The 18,100-nt window shown below is 39.3% G+C and overlaps 1 protein-coding gene across 1 annotated transcript in view; it reads right to left on the bottom strand.

Annotated features, from left to right (window-relative positions):
* KIF4A (kinesin family member 4A) overlaps positions 1–18,100 on the bottom strand; it is a 120,173-nt gene that overhangs the window by 48,617 nt on the left and 53,456 nt on the right. The window contains exons 12-16 of the mRNA XM_008712263.2: positions 11,206–11,338; positions 9,442–9,500; positions 9,224–9,329; positions 4,452–4,508; positions 3,255–3,440 (exon numbers count right to left, since the gene is read on the bottom strand). Coding sequence (XP_008710485.1) covers positions 3,255–3,440; positions 4,452–4,508; positions 9,224–9,329; positions 9,442–9,500; positions 11,206–11,338 — 541 coding nt within the window. The remainder of the gene's footprint in view (positions 1–3,254; positions 3,441–4,451; positions 4,509–9,223; positions 9,330–9,441; positions 9,501–11,205; positions 11,339–18,100) is intronic.

Genomic DNA, 18,100 nt, shown 5'->3' with positions numbered 1-18,100 from the left:
TTGTATCCTTCCACCATAATAACTCATAGCTGTATGACTATATGCCGAGTCCTCTGAGTCATCCTGGCAAATTGTCAAACCTGGGGGTGGTCTTGGGGACCCCCCAAGAGTTTCCCTATCTGTGTAAACAATTAACAACACCACTTACCTCACAGGGTTGTTGGGAAGATCAAATAAGATAAAAAAGGAATGACATTTTGTAAATAGTAAAGGGCTGCACAAACATCCCTATATTCAGAACTTTCAAACATATATATTCAATACCAACTGCAGTTCTGCATGCATTTAGGAAATGAATTCCAGAAACTGAATTTCAGTAGTTTCCAAGATTAGGAAAACCCAATAGATTCCTTCCTGTTCTCAGAACCAAAAAATTAAAGGAAACCGGCTGAATGAGTGGTTGGTAGCCAAGAAGATTATGTGCAGGTCTTAGGCCGGTATTGAAATGACACAAAGAGGCAGGTTAGGTGGGCTGTATCAGAGAAGCTTTCTAAATAGGCAAGAGCTGTTTTCCACAAAATCTCCTGAGCCACGCTAGTACCCAATGAAAATCAATCTTATTGCTTTATAGTGACCCTGCATATTTAAACTGGCAATAATGTATGTGTGTGTGTGTGTGTGTGTGTGTGTATACACTTAGGGAGGTAACACATGAAAACAGTGTGGTAAAAAAATCATCCAAATAATACATATAAAGGGCAAGTTCCCTCTGCTGCCCTACTCTTCCAAAATTCCAGTCCCCTATCCAGAAGTAACCACTGTTATCAGCCCAGTCCAGCTCTTCCAGACATTTTTTTCTAGACATTTACATATTCTACATATTTACACATAATATTAATACCTTAAAAATACATATAGCGAATAAATATATAAATATATTATGGCAAATGTCTATAGAGTATTTATGCAGATAAAAAAGTAATATATACATATACACATATACATGTGCATATTTGTGTGTGTGTACCTATGGAAATGTGTTAAAGATAAGTAGAATTACACTATATGTATATATTATTCTGTAACTTGCTTTTTTCCAGTTTTAGAGATTTATTTATATCATTGCATATAGATCTAACTCATGTTTTTGCCATAATGAAATATTCTTGTGCATGCCTTCTGTGCACATGTGCAAGGTTTTTCTAGGGTAAGAACAAGTGGAATTACAGAGTCATGGGGGTACACACTTTTAATATTAATAGATACTGCTGCTAAATTTTCCTCTAAAGTGGCTATTTCAATTTACACACTTGCTAGCCAAGTAGGAGAGCACTTGTGTCCCTGCACCCTTACCAACATTTGATATTACTACACTGCAAAATTTTTACCAATTGGATGAGTGAGAAATAGTGTCTTTCCATTATATAAGCCACATTTTGTCAGAACTGTCTGACTCCACAAAGGGAGTTGAGTCCTGGGTTACTATAACTCATGGCAATCTTCATTAATTAGAACCTATTCCTCCTCAAATTTTTCTACAGCAATTCTTCAGTGATAAAAAAAAAAATACTTAGAACAAGAAACTACCTTTATTTCTTAGAAAGAAATAGTGATTTACATGTGATGAAAAGGTACCGTTTACATAAAAAATTTGTTTCCTCTTTTTTTAAAAAAAATATTTATTTACTTGACAGAGAAAGAGAGAGACACTACAAGCAGGGGGAGCGGCAGGCAGAGGGAGAGGGAGCCCGAAGCAGGGCTCCATCCCAGGACCCTGAGATCACGACCTGAGCTGAAACCAAGAGTCAGTTGCTTAACCAACTACGCCACACGGGCGACCCTATGGTAATTCTCTTTTTAATCTTTTGAGGGATCTTTATACTGTTTTCCCCAGTGGTTGTACCAGTTTGCATTCCCACCAACAGTGCACGAGGTTTCCCTTTTCTCCACATGTTCGCCAACACTTGTTTCTTATGCTTTCTGACTTTAGTCATTCTGACAGGTGTGAGGTAATATCTCATTGCAGTTTTGATTTGTGACAATATCTAAAACTTTTACATTAATGTATTATACTACCAACTCTTATCTACGAAAATAAGGTAAGTGTCAGAAGGAACAGCTTGAAGAATTTAAAGTATAAGCCTAGGGAACAGAGGAGAAGGTAGTCGGGCAGGAATTGTTTTTATTTTTCTTTTTTTTTTTTTTAAAGATTTTTTTTATTTATTTATGTGACAGAGAGACAGCCAGCGAGAGAGGGAACACAGCAGGGGGAGTGGGAGAGGAAGAAGCAGGCTCACAGCGGAAGAGCCTGATGTGGGACTCGATCCCAGATCGCCAGGATCACGCCCTGAGCCGAAGGCAGACGCTTTAACGACTGCGCCACCCAGGCGCCCCTGTTTTTATTTTTCTGATTATTGTACTGTTTCGCTTTTACAAATGATACACATGCATCTGCCATAAATAAAAATTAAGTTTAAGGAAGGTTAAACAAGACTGTAATAACGAAAAGGAAATAACTCTAATGGCAACTCAGTTATTATTTTGGAATACTCGAGGGGAAATCATCTACCCTAAAGAAAAAAAGCGTTGAAAATTATTTAGGAGAAATACTTTTCTTGTTTTTACTCTGGAAATTTAGGGGAGCTGGTGGGAGAAACGCATGAGTACTATCAGGATTTCTTGATACCAGCATATAGGACCTGAGAATGGTAGGATATAGCTAGACGGGGAAACAATCCACCCTTTCCTCTACCAGCGCTGCTAGCATCACTTTGTGGATGGGAAACACCAAGCTACAGTGGAAAATAAGGTCTGGAGCAAACGTAACTCTGTGGAATAACCTGAAAGCCAAAGACTTGTCTTTCAATAAAGACCTGATTATTGATTAGCAAGGGCCAGTTAGAACTACCACTAAGAAAAACAGTTTAGTCATTTACCAAGTCAAGTGATATCCGTTTTAGGTCTCTTCCTGATTCACACTATAACCAAGACCATCTACTAAGAGATCTATCTTTCTTAGAATCTCACTACAGTTATTAGAACAAAATTTCTCCACAACTAGGGACCACATTTATTATAATGTTATCCAACTATTTATTAAATACCTATTGCATAAGGTATTAGATTAAATGAAACAAAACTGCATGTCCCCTATCCTGAATATATCCTTTTTTGGAAACCAACAATGCAACTCCGTGTGTACTATGCACATTATGTTGTCTCATCATCATCAAAAAGAGTGTGCCTGTTTTTTTCCCGTACAATTAAAGAGAGATGGTAGACACGAACAAATGCTGCTCTAGTAACTATTTTACCTGGTACTGGAAATGAATGGGCTGTAGTTGGCTGTCATTCTGAGTCATCTTTCTGGCTAGGGCCTCTTTCAGTGCCAGGGCTTTATTCAACTCAACCAGCTCCTTAGACATCTGAGCTTGACGTAGAGCATGCTGAGTAGTGAAAGCATCAGAAGACCTACTGATCTCTGGACTGGTTTCCACTTGCTGGAAAAGAACGGGATAATGATTTGTAAGAGAAACGGGCCATTGGAGTTCCTTACGTCCTGCTTCATCAGGTCTCACAGCTACTTCTCCATTACTGGTACTTCTGTTCTTTTAAAAACATGGCTTCTTGTACTTTTGCATTAAACATGTAAGATGAATTTAGCCTAGCCTATTTCCCCACTCTCATGGTACCTTATTTCTTATATCCTTTAACTGACTCTTCTAGAGTAAACTAAGTTTCTTGCTCTTTCCTTTATTGATCGGGCTAACATTTCTTAACTTTTACCTCATTCTAAGGGGTCTTTACAGGAGAAAGCGTTCTGGAAATGGCACTTTAGCAATGGTGAAAATGAAGAAGAAGTTTCATTTATTCTCACAGAGCTGACCTCTGGCACCTGATTTATCCCCTACCTTTCTTCTTTCAGAATATGAAAAACACCAATACGTGTTTGTTTTAGGGGGAAAATGATGTCTCAAGCAAAGCATTGTCTAGCCTTTCATTCTGACTTTACTCTGTAACCTTTAGCCAACATCTAATACATTTTATCTATTCTTGCAACTCAACACTCCAGATACTCGTCTTGGTTCTTTTAGCTCCTAACTATCCCATCCATAGAAAAAGTACGATGAGGAAAAAAAAAAATCCATGTCTTCTCTTATGCTTTTTTGACTTTGCCAGAATTTCCTGATTTGTTCCTTTCCTCATTCTAACTTGCTAGACAGCTGATGCAGAATACTAGCATCTGACAAGGAATCAGTAAGCCAGACTGCAAATCAGGAAAATGAATTCCCTGAGATGCCCTGCCATTCATTACCAGTGATACAATTAGAGATGGGACCTATCCAATTTCGGGGTTTTACAAAGCTGACATTTACACTCAAGATTTCTGGATTTCCAAGGTATTCTATGCAGGATGGTAGCAATCGGGGCCGTGCTTCCTCAGCTGAGTGATAAATTACAGGAAGTAGCACAGTTAAAGCTTCTAGTTCTACACCAAGCCAATTACTTACAGCTTCTGGTTCCACTGCAGTATCAATGGCTGCAGCCATGCATGCAGCAGTGTCATCCTGCAATGACAAATGATGTTTCAAGTTTAGGAAAAGACTCTGAAGTGAGGCTCACTAGTGGATTTTATGTTGGTTATTCAATTTTTGTCAAGTATATATAGAGACCGTTTAAGGTGCTGGACCCATTTTGTGGTATGCATACACGCCAAAAGACAGATTTCCATTTCCTACCTCTTAAGAGTCTATCCTCCTTATAAGGTCGATTGCGTAGTCTTTGTAAGAAAATAAAAATAGGGTTGTGTGGCAATTGACATATTTATTGCACCTCTCCTGCTCTGTCAGAGATCAGTGGGCCAGAGTGAAACATTAGCTGTTCTCGTAGGCCAAAGTTTAACCCATTTTATAGACTCCAGTCTCTTTATGTTTTTACCACTAAGTCTACCTCTATAATACACAGGTCTAGTCAGTTCTCATGGACATACCACCCTAAAAACAGACATATGAAATAAAGGCAATGCAGTAGAAAAGTGAATAGAATGAAAGGTTATTTTGTATTTTTAATTTTACAGTCAGTCGAGGTAGCAAGAGCCTACTCTAGAAGGAAATACATTCCACAGGAAGACACCCCAGAAAGATGTGTTCATGAAGTCGGACAAATATCCTGCAGCTTCTCCCCCTCATATACATAAGGACAAATCAATCATATGCAGTTATTCCAGGTAGGGGTGACTTGAAGGGAAAGGGTAAGCACGGATTCCCTTCCAGAGAAGAGCTATTCCTCTTTTGGACACTGGAACAACAAACAACCATCTAAAAGGGGAGCCTAAAACCACTTACTAGGACCAATTTATTTATAGGCTACCATACGTGCAAGCTCTGTTCTCCCCACTGGAATTTAGGCTTTATTTGGCATTGGACCATATGGATTACCACTTCTGTTTAAGTGATTCTGCAAGGCCTGGGAAGAAAGGATTCTTTCCAGGAAGTCACATGATTAAAGAGGTCATAGGTGAAAGAGCTATTGGCTCAATGGCAAGGAAAGAATTTAGGGTTAGCACATGGAGTGTCTGCATCAGCCCAGTGAAACATTACAGAGTTGTTGAAACTTGAATCTCAGTACCTTCAAGGTGAGGAGCAAAAAGGCTCTTAGTAAGTGCTATTTGTAAAGCACTTCCCCTGCCCAAAAATTCCCAATTAGTGACACTCAAAGAAAATTCAGAGGAAGCTCCCGTGTTGCCACATTCCTTCTCGTCATGATTTATAATACTGGCAATTCTCCAAGGGCCACACATGAGATCCTTCTTGAAAAACAGCACTTAGATATACTATAGGTTAATGGTTACCCTTTCTTCCCTCCCATATTTTCGGTTTCGGTAAGTGGACTACTTACAGACCTATCCTAGATTAGTAAAGCCTGTAACACTGGCTTTTGGAGACTTTTTTCTAGTACCTTCCAGAGGGTCAGGATCAAAGTAGATGGGTTAATCTTCGAAGAAGACATGTTACTGCAGGTTTACCTTTTGGTCTGTGGCCCAATAAAATTTTATAATGTGAAAGTGTAAGCTTTGGTGACATGTTCTACGCGAACATGGTAGGATTCTGCCTTCATAATCCTAAATATAAATACGTAACAACAGGATTTATTTCAATCTAACAGCCTTTCTCTCTCTCATTCTAAGGCTACAACAGAGAACCTCTCGTAAGGTAAAAATACATGATTGCTGAAGGCGATGGTCAGAGAAACAAAGCTAGGGTATATCGAGCTATATTAACCAGCAATACCCTCCCATATGAAGTTCGTGCTTGGAGGCTGTAGGCAATACCATTACTGGGCATGCAAAATGCTTTTCATGGAACTGGACTTAGAGGAGGGGGTAAAAACAGCAACAACGAAATTTGATTTTGTGGGAACTGAAAGGACTGCATGAATTTCCTCACAGGTGACTGCAGCAAGGAGGTTTGTTTGAATTGTATTTTAAAGGAAGAAGTGGTACAGTTTAGTGCTTCAAGCCCCAGGAGGAAGATTTGGGAACAAAGATTGCCTTCATCACTGAAAAGGGGGTGTTCACCCGTCATTTAAAATAAAAATAGTTTTAATCCAGAACGAAGGACACAAGCACTTACATTTGAACCATTTTGCTTTCCCTGTAGTGAGTCTTAATAAAAGCCACAGGATACGCTGTTGTGTATTTCCAAAAAATATGTAGCTGGGAGGGTCCGCAAACAATAGACATGGAGAACTCTGATTCAAGAGTCCAGCAGGAGCCCTGGGCAAAGGGGTTTACTCGGCCTAACTGTGACAGTGGAGGGAAGCCAGGGACTTTATCAGCTTGTACCTTCTTGCTTCATGCGCCAAGTGAATTTTAGTGGCAGATTCAGTGATTTTACAGAGTTCCTCTGAGTCAGCCACCACTAGCAACTTCCTGTAGAGGCACACCAGGCCCCAGTCATATCACCAGATCCTCACCGCGGATATGCCTTCCCTTATGTTATTCACTTGTTTCCATCATCCTTCCCATGTGACTCGAAGCCCCAGAAATGAGGTGGCGTGAAATCCTCAAAGATCGGTGTGGTGGCCCTGAACAACAGTGTGTGGCCCTGAACAACGGTGTCCTGGGTCACTCTTTTGTGATCATATAAACTTTAGCTCCAGTAAGGTCCCACAGCCTAGATGATCTTAATTCTGAGGCAGCTCACACAAGGTTTTCATACATCAGATGTTTCAGCTATATTTAAGTGGAATTATCAACGGTGAAATTTCACCTTGTGATCGCCATTCTCTGGTGTACACTCTATAATTTAGCCACAATGACGTCCTTATTATGTTCTAAACTTTCATTTTTTTTAAAAAAAATATTTTATTTATTTATTTGACAGAGAGAGACAGCCAGCGCGAGAGGGAACACAAGCAGGGAGAGTGGGAGAGGGAGAAGCAGGCTCTTAGTGGAGGAGCCTGATGTGGGGCTCGAACCCAGAACGCTGGGATCACGCCCTGAGCCAAAGGCAGATGCTTAACCGCTGTGCTACCCAGGCGCCCCTATGTTCTAAACTTTCATCCCTTTTTGCTTTGGCATATACCTTTTTCTCTATATAGATTGCCTTTTCCCTTTTGTGTGACAAACTTCTCTTAATTTTTTAGAGCCCAGTTTCTTCTCTACTGGCTTTCTGAATTTTCTAGGCAGTTAATCACCCTTTGCTCATTTTGCTAATGTAAGAGGATTAAAACAGAAAGAGAGGGTTCTTAGTTTTCCTTGCCTCCTTTCCCCCTTCTATGCCACCTCTCTCATTTGTGAACCTTAACCAACGAACAAACTACAAGGCTTGCAAGAACAACTCTTGAAAATAATTGGACAGTTAGCAGGAGGGGGTTGCACCAATGTTCTTAATTTAAGCAAGAGGCATGAAAACTGGAACAGCCTCCAACCAAAAGTTTCACGGCAATTAACCACAGAACTGCTACCTGAGCCAAACCACCAGGACACACAGCCCTCCCTTTTCACCCTACAAAACTCCAATCCTGCTTTGACTCAGAGCTACCTGGAGTTCAGCAGCTCCCCGAGTGCCTCAGCTGAATAATGCCTTTAGCCTCTTTTGGAGTCACTTAAATTATTTTCTCTTGATATCAATACAGTACTTAGCAAGTTCACACAGCTAGTGAGTGGCAGAATTGGCTTCCAAACAGGGCCTGCCTGGCTCTGGAGCCCAGGTTCTCCACTACTGTGGTTTGCGTGTCGGACAAATGAGCTTCATCTCGGACTGCTTGTGACAGTTTTGTACGGTACTACTTGTTCTAAAACACTGCTTTCTAGTATTTTGGGGAGTTTACTCATTTAATTTATTGGAACTCATCCTAACCCTTCCTCCCACAAGACTGCATGGTATTTTTTTAATTGACTCGTTCAGAGTAAAATACAGGTGTAGATGATTCTGTGATACCATTTTGACAAGTCTAGAAAACACTGGGCAAGACCTGAGATGGAGAATCACTGTTCCGGTAAAGTTAAAGCCTCTGCCCAAGAGCTAGAAATTACCACCAGTCATTTACGAACATGTCATGGGTTCAGAATGATAAACAAGAGGGTATAGATGGAACAGAACCAACCATAACCCCTTTACCAACCATGGTCCCTTAACATGATATGATTTCAACTTTCAAAAAAGTATATATGCCTAAGGGCTAAGATAGAGAAGGAACACCAACAATAAAAGGTCTTTAGGGCGGTAGGATTGTAAGAATTTTTCCTCTGGGAAAAACAAGAAATATCTGCTGCCCAAGCCCTCCCCCCCACTACTACTATTGTAGTTCTAAAAATAAATAAAAAGGGGAACTTACAGAACCATCATTCAAACTAATTTATTACTGGTTAGCAAAGAGAGCTATGGTATTCCCTGGTTGCTGTAAGTTCTCTATCAGAATCCGGCATGTTCAAAATGGAGGTAGGGCACAAGGCCTCTTGTTAAGCTAGCCTACACCGAAGGGACACCAGTCGATGACTGCCGCCCACGCTACCGGGCAATTCTGCAACTGCTCTGTTGCTGTGCCCAGTGTTTGATTAGAGTACTGAAATATGAATGTGCCATTGCGTATGTAACCTATCATTGTTTTGATTTAACGAATTCAATATTCAGATCCTATCCAATGATCCATGATCTCTGTCCTCAAATAGCTCACAATCTAGTTGTTTCAGCAAAAGACAGAGTTAGATATGTTTATATGCAGCAAGAGAAACAAACAAAAGCAGTAAGTCTATTTACACTGCCCTTCCTTGGCTTACCGATAGCTGGGTAATCACTTGCTGCAGGTTACGAATTATCTCTACGTTTTCTTTTAATTCCTGGTCCTCCAAAGTTTCCACTAACTTCTGAAGATCTACTTTGAGGCTGAAAATTCAAACAAAGGAACCCAAAGGTTAATCATACTGCAGAGCCCAGAGGATTGACGATTATATGCTAAGACTGTAGGTCACTAGCGCACATTTGGTATGAAACTTACGCTGCATGCCGCCTGAGTTCCTCTAGCTTGGCGTTCATCTTTTCATTTGCTTGTTCTGTCTGCAACAGAGACCCAGGAGATCATCAGTGGCAGTGCTTGACCGCCTCCCCTAATTATGCCCTCGCTCCTACTCCTATGCATCAAAACCTAGCGAGAGAGGTTGCCTCCTTTGCTGTATTCAAGGATTTAGTGGGCTTTGGTGATTTAGTGAGAAACGGCATTTTTTAAAAAGAGAGTCACAGAAATTAGCCCTTCAGTCAACATGAGCTACTAAAATTAGCATCCAAGCAGCTGGGTCTTATGCTTGCCATGAAGCTCAGACTATGGTGTGGAGTGTGAAGCCTTAATTCCATATAGAACTTTGCAACTGGGGGAAAAAGCAATACTTCCTGGCACTCTACTCCCTACTGTTTGCAAAAAAACCTACTTACTTTAAACTGCCTCCTACACTATACTGTTCCCTAGCTCCAGCATAAGGGCACTGAAAACATAAAAGGGCCTCACACTGAATATGAGCTGAGCCTTTTTCCTTCAAGTTACACTATCTGATATGGTAGGCTGGCTTTAGTAAGAGAAAGCAAAGAAAAGGGTGAGGTACAAGAATATGGCAGAGAAGAAATGGCAGAGGGAGACACATTTTGGGAAGGGTGACTGATATTTTCCATTTTATCTCAATCACGGTATCTGTAACATGTGAGATGCTGCAACAGATTTGGGAAGGACAGTTTATAGAGGACAAAAACATTGTGCTTGTTGTGACATTCTAACAGGACATCAAGCAATAAGCCTTCCCACAGCCATTACAGCAACCTGATAAAGTTCAGATGGGTATGTGGCTAGAGTAACAGGTACTGTCTGTTCCGTTAGCCACACTCACATGTGTGTGAGAGCCAGCTTCTACAGTTACTTCAGAGGCACAGAATGCAGCACTGGAGACAGAAAACTGTATATAAAACTCCTCCAGGTCCCATTTTCACCCTTCCAGTACCAATGGACAAGGGATATAGGATTTGGCCCCCTTTAAAGAATCTTTAAGCAGCTTACGCCTCCTTGACTAGAGAGCATATGGATGTGTGAAGGTGTATTAAATTACAGATGTTCAATTACATTTTGGTGGAAACTCATTTTTGCTTTTGGCAATAGTTGTGCTATTAAAAATTGAGTTGTTTTTAGACTAGTAGAAAAATGTTAGTGACAGAGCCAGCACACACTGATCCAGGTTACTATCAGACAGGTAGTAGGGTACAGAACCGGTGTAATCAGTTATGTAGTGATCCACTATTTGGAAAGTAACCCTATGTGAAAGGAATTAACATTAATTTCCCAGCTGTTTTATCTCATCATGGCAGCTGTTAAGAGAGAATATGAAATGTGACAACATTAGGGGAAGGGAGACAGAGAAGACCTAAAATCTTACTGAGGGGACAATTACTTGCTATTATGGATAAAGATTAGGCAGGACTTTAGGTGACAGAGGACCTGGTTCTTTCCTCTCTGGTATTTTAGAACAAATCTACTTTAAAATAAGACTCATGTGGATTCTCTGTGGTGGATATATAGGATATATACGATTCTTTTAACTATCCTGTGTGTTTGATTATAAGCCCGTGTGTCTACCTCAGAGGGGCTCCATGGAGGATACGGTAATATTAATCCATTTCTTTCCACATTACTTGTTTATCATAACGAGAAGCATATTAGAAATTTCAGAAACCAAAGCTAGTAAATGTCCAGATTGCTAATGGCTTAGTCATGGGGCCTCACCAAAATGATCCTCTCCAACATCTGGGCTGTCTGACCAGCTGCCTCGCTCAGACCACGACTTAATTTTTCATTCTCCTCTACCAGGGACTGATTCTTCTCCATCAGGGACTGCAGACTTTCTGATGGTTCTACACTAAAACAAAGAAAGTAACATATTAGAAACAGACCTGTTAATAACATCTATATCAAAAGTGTATAAAAATATATCCCACAGACCTTTTACGTGTGGGGGGGTTGGTTTAAAATTAACCTCCAGAAGTCTGGAAAAAAGTGTGTCAATTCCAATCTATCCTTCCAGTCAGGTCATATATTGAATGAGTAAGAAATATATGCCTGAAATACTTTGAATTGATGGTTTGCAGGAAGGTAATAATTCAGAGCCAGCCATGGTTGCAACAGAAATGACTAAACTCTACCCTTGGCTCTTGGTTTAAAATCTTTCTATTTGTGCCATGTAGCCAAAAGAGCGAAGGCTATGCAAAATAAGTCAAATAAGTCAGAGAAAGACAATTATCATATGATCTCATTCATATGTGGAATTTAAGAAACAACACAGAGGATCATAGGGGAAGGGAGGGAAAAATAAAACAAGATGAAATCAGAGAGGGAGACAAACCATAAGAGACTCTTAACTCTAGGAAACAAACTGAGGGTTGCTGGGAAGGGAGGGGGTGGGGGGATGGGGTAACTGGGTGATACACTATATGTTAATTGAATTTAAATAAAAACCAAACAAACAACAAACAAACACAAGAAGTAAAGGCTAACTGTAGCTAAAATACATGATCTCTCCCTCCTCTTCCCATTCTTAATCTCTCATTAAAGATTAGGGAAGCAAGGAAGGAAGAGGTGCGGAGGAGGTAGAAGTGACACCGCTCAGGGCTGAAATTTAACCTCATCAATATAAGTCAACTACCTATTTGCTGAAGTTTAGGGAAATAGCATTTAAGAAGTCAGAAACTTGATACAATGACCAGTGGCCACTGACAGCACATTTCACAATTCTCCATAAATAAGTGTTCCCTTCTAAATGCCTGCCTTGCTTGAGACCTCTTGTTCATTTGTCTATCAATTTTAAATTGCTTAGAGTGGGTGGTGGCAACAATGGTGTCCATATCAAGTAGGAGTGGAAGGGGGGAACAGAAAGAGCTTGAAGGAATACATATAGATAAGAACCTTTGGAACTTATGCAGATTATGTGATATCCGTTCCAGACTAATGGAAAAGACCAACAAGTTGGAAAGTTTGGGTTTGTTTTTTGTAATCCACTGGGATTCGTTGTTCAAAAGACTGGAAACTTGGACTGGTGAAAAAAGATCAGAAGAAATACAAAGATTTGGATCTGAAGGAGACTGAAGGGAGAAATGAATAGTCGTCAAGGCTATAATAAACAGGAAAAAAAAAGGACAGGGAACAGCTGTTCTCAATCTCAATAAAGGATCGAAAAGCACTTCAGGAACAGATGCCCTCTCACCCAGCTTAAGACCTCCAGGGATTCTTACAGAAAATCTTAGCATGCTCTTTATCACAAAGTTAATAGCAAGGCCACACCATAAGGTCTAATGTTATACTACTGAGAATTTACTAAGACTCTTTTTAAAAATTATTTTTAATTTTTAAAAAATTTTAAAGATTTTTATTTGTCTGTTAGAGAGAGAGCACGAGCACACAAGTGGGGGGCTGAGTGCAGAGCCTACACGGGGCCCAGTCTCACCACCCCAAGATCATGACCTAAGCTGAAATCAAGAGTCGAACACTCAACTGACTGAGCCACCCAGGCGCTCCGAGAATTCAAGACTCTTATGAAAGAATGTTCAGTTAAAATGTGGATTATAAAGATAAACTATTGGCAAATTTAGTGTTATTTTAGATTGCTCTGATATTTTCTTATTGTTATTAAGCTGGAAACTTCCATGCATCGTTTATGTAAGTTGACAAGCTCCAAAGTAATGATACTTTTAACTCAATAGTTTTTTCTCCTAAAAATTTCCAAGGTTTCTCTAAATGGGGGGAAATACAATGGAAAACCAGTGTTTCCTCTTCTGCAGACTATTTAATTGTCAATGCTTGGAATTCAAGTTAGCTGAGCATGTGCGAATTGATCAACGCTCACAGAAAATCAATGGAAAAGCTTCCATGACACACATTCAAAAAGAAAAGAACATAATCCTAGAACAAAAAGCAAAAACAAAACAAAACAAAAAACCATTTATATGAACTGTACATTTTGTAAAAAGCGTTTATGAAATGTCTGTTTTTTTTAAATTTATTTGAGAGAGAGAGAGAGAGAGCTAGAGCACAAGCAGGGGGAGCAGCAGGCAGAGAGAGAGGGAGAAGCAGACTCCCTGCTGAGCAGGGAGCCCAATGTGGGACTTGATCCCAGGTCCCTGGGATCATGACCCGAGCTGAAGGCAGACACTTAACCGACTGAGCCACCCAGGCGCCCTGAAATGTCTCTTAAAATATACAGTTTTGAGAAAAGAAGTAGCATCTTTATTTCTCTGTAAAACGCTGAAAAGCTGAGTAACTGTTTCTTAGAATCTATTCCTTGTGTAGCTGAAACTATATCCTGTAGTTATATTCTTGGTGGTTGGAAGTCTGGAATAGTTCTCATTAGTCTTGTTTTAATAAAGCAGTCTGTGCTAAACTGAAAGGAAAGGAAGATGGGTCAGTTGCTTCTAAACTGGTTAAACTAGGGGCACCTCGGTGGCTCAGTCAGTTAAGTGTCTGACTTTTTTTTTTAAAGATTTTATTTATTTATTTGACAGAGAGAGAGATAACCAGCGAGAGAGGGAACACAGGCGGGGGGAGTGGGAGAGGAAGAAGCAGGCTCCCAGCGGAGGAGCCTGATGTGGGGCTTGATCCGAGGACTCTGGGATCACACCCTGAGCCGAAGGCAGACGCTTAACGACTGAGCCACCCAGGCGCCCCAAGTGTCTGACTTTTGAATTCAGCTCAGGTCATGATCTCAGGGTTGTGAAATCCAGGCCTGCGTTGGGCTTTGCACTCAGCAGGGAGTCTGCAGGAGATTCTCTTTCCCTCTTCCTTTGCCCCTCCCCCTGGTTGTAGTCTCTCTCTCAATAAATAAATAAAATCTTAAAAAAATAAAATAAACTGGTTAAACTAGATTAGGTCTTTAAGAGACCCTTTAAGAGACCCCAGCTTTTCTCAGTTTCTTTATCCAACATTCTTAAAATATATCAGGAAACCAAGATTAAATTACCCAAAGAGGGAAAATTACAAAGAGAAGGGTGGTCATCTCTGGGTGATAAAATTATGGCAATTTTAAGATTTATTCTGTATATTTTTCTAAATGTCCTACAAGAAGCAATGTATCCCTTTAAGATGTGAAAAAATGATTAAGAGTTTATGAAAATAAGGATATTAAAAGAAAACAGACTCACACATACATAAGAATAAACTCCAAATGAAAACATGAAATGTAAAATATAAAACCAACAACATAAGTTCTAGAAGGAAACACGGGCGAATTCCTCTTTAACCTTGGTGTAGGGAAAGGCATTCTAATTATGAATCAAAATCCAGAAGCATGAGGAGGATGTAAACACCAAAGCCACTTTGGAAAACAGTTTGGCAGTTTCTTGAAAAGTTAAAAATGCGACCCAGCAATTCTACTTCTAGATATCTGCCCCCAAAAAAGATATGTCCATACAAAAACTTGCAAGTAAATGTCCATAACAGCAAAATTCATAATAGCTGAGAAGTTGAAACAACTCAAAAGTCCATCAACCGGGTCAATGGATAGACAAAATGTTGGTTAGCCAGACAGAGGAATACTACTCAGCAATAAAAAAGATATGAAGTAATTCTACGTGCTATAACATGGATGAATCTAAAAAATGTTATAGGTGAGAGGTGAGCGTAGCATAATGTTTAGAGAAGTTGAATCACTATGGTGTACACCTGAAACTAATGTAATATTCTGTGCCAGCTATCCTCAAAAAAATAAGAGATGTAGTCTATATATACAACGGAATATTACTCAGCCACAAAAAAGAATGAAATCCTGCCATTTGCAATGACATGGATGGAGCTAGAGGGCATAATGTTAAGTGAAATAAGTCAGACAAAGACAAATACCATTGCTTTCACTTATACGTGGAATCTAAAAAACAAAACAAAACAAACAAACAAACAGAAAGCAGAAACAGACCCACAAATACACAGAATAAACTGGTGATTGCCAGAGTGGAGAGGGGTGAGAGGATGAGTGAAATAGGTGAAGGGAATTAAAAGGCACAAACTTCCAGTTACAAAATAAATGTCATAGGGATGAAAAGTACAGGATAGGGAACACAGTCAATAATATTGTAATAACTCTGTATGGTGACAGATGATGACTACACTTATCATGGTAAGCACTGTGTAATCTATAGAATTATTGAATGACTATGTTGTAAACCTGAAACTAATATAACCTTGTATATCAACTATACTTCAGTAAAAAAAAAAAGAAAGGAAAAAAAACCATTATAGGTGAAAGAAGCCAGACAAAAAGTCCACATACTGCATGATTCCACGTGTATAAAATGTCCATAATAGGCAAATCCACAAAGAGAGTAAGCAGATTATTGGTTGCCTGGGGCTGGGAGTGGGGATAGAAGTAACTGCAAACGGACATGAATGATCTTTTTGGGGTAACAGAAATGTTCTTTTTTTAAAAAAGATTTTATTTATTCATTTGAGAGAGAAAGCGAGCACGAGCAGGGGGAAGGGCAGAGGGAAAGGGAGAAGCAGACCCCCTGATGAGCAGGGAGCCTGATGCAGGACTCGATCCCAGGACCCTGGAATCATGAACTGAGCTGAAGACAGACACTTAACCGACTGAGCCACCCAGACAACCCAGAAATGTTCTAAAATTGCATTTTGCGGTGATAATTGTACAACTCTGTAAATTTATTAAAAATCATTGAATTATATCTATATCACTATATCACTTATAGTGAGTGAATTTTATGGTATGTAAATTACACCTCAATAAAGCTGCTAAAAAAATCAGAAGGCAGTAAAAAAAATAATTGACAAACTTTACTATGTAAAAATTAAAAATTTTTGTATAACAAAAGCACCATAAACAAAGTAAAAGAGAACAAACTAGGAGAAAATATTTGCAACACACACTATAGACAAAGAACTAATATCACTAATCTATAAAGAACTGTTAAAAATAAGGGCCAGAATTAGGGTGGTTATTATTTTTTTTAAAAAAGCAGAAAACAGCAAGTGTTTGGTAAGGATCTGAAGAAATTGGAACCCTTGTGCACCACTGATAGGAATGCAAAATGGTGTAGCCACTGTGTAAAATAGTTTGGCAATCTAATTAAAAACTTAAAAATGGAATTACTATATGATCCAGCTATTCCACTTCTGGGTCTATACCCAAAAGAATTGAAAGCAGGGTCTTAAAGCATTCATGGCAGCATTATTCACTATAGCCAAAAGGTGGAAGCAACCCACGTCACACAACATGTGGTAGATATGTACAATGGGATAGTATTCAGCCTTTAAAAGAAAGGAAATTCTGACATATGCTACGACATGGGTGAAACTTGAGGCTATTATGCTAAGTGAAACAAGACAGTCACGAAAGGGCACATATTATATGCTTTCACTCATACAAGGTGCTTAAAATAATTAAATGAAAGTAGAATGGTGATTGCCAGAACTGAGGGGAGAGGAGGAATTGGGCTGTTATTGTTCAACAGGTACAGATTTTCAGTGTTGCAAGATGAAAAAAGTTTTAGATGATAGATAGATGGTGGGGATGGCTGTACAATATTGTGAATATACTTAATGTATACTTGAAAATGGTTAAAATGGTCAATTTTATTTTATGTATATTTCACCACAATTTTTTCAAAAAGGTCCAAAGGATCAAAAAACCTGATAGAAGAATGGGACATATGAACAGATAGTTCATCAGAAACAGATAAAAGTGGCCCTGAAACATATGAAAAAAAATGCTCAAATCCACTCATAATTAAAGAAATGAAAATTACAACAAGATACTGAGATAGTATGTCTCACCTATCAGATTGGCAGAAAACTGAAAAAGTATGACCACACATTCCACCGGTGAGGCTTAGGGGAAACAAGCGTTCTCATACACTGCTGCTGGGAATGCAAATCGGTATACCCCTTCTGGAGGGGAATACGACAATACGGCAATATCTAACACAATCACACATGTACTTACCTTTTGCCTCAGCATTCCCATTTCTAGAAATCTACCCTGAAGATAAATCACTAATAATACGAAAACTGAATAACATAAGGTTATTCACTGTTGTATGTTTGTTATTACAAAATACTGGAAACAACCTAAATGCCCATACATAGGAAAGAAGTTGAATTAGTGTGTTTGGCACATGTACGCTAATAAGAGTACCATGCAGCTGTAAAAAAGAATGAGGAAGACGTCTACGAACTGGTAAGAACTGATTTCCACAAAATGCTGAGAAAAGCAAAGCCACGAAGACTATATGTAGTATACTACCATTCATGTAAGAAGAAGATATGAAAGGATATATAAGCATATGCTTTTGTACAGGAGAAATACAGGAAGGCTACACCAGAAACTAAAGAGATTGGTTAAATATGGAGGACGGAGAAAAGTGGTAGAAATAAGGGTGCGATGGGAATAGGGTAGCAGGGATGAAGAGGGAATGACATTTCACTGAGTATTTTTTTTTTAAATATTGTAAAAAAACATGTAAAAGAATTTACCATCTTCACCATTTTTTAAGTGTACATACAATTCAGTAGACTTAAGTATATTCACATTATTGTGCAATGGATCTCCATAACTTTTTCATCTTGCAAAACTGAAACTTCATACGCATGCAACAACAACTCCTTGTTCCCGCCCCCCCCC

This window comes from Ursus maritimus (genome assembly GCF_017311325.1).
Source record: "Ursus maritimus isolate PB19 chromosome X unlocalized genomic scaffold, ASM1731132v1 scaffold_X1, whole genome shotgun sequence".
Taxonomy (NCBI): domain Eukaryota; kingdom Metazoa; phylum Chordata; class Mammalia; order Carnivora; family Ursidae; genus Ursus; species Ursus maritimus.
This window is presented reverse-complemented; position numbering and strand designations above follow the sequence as displayed.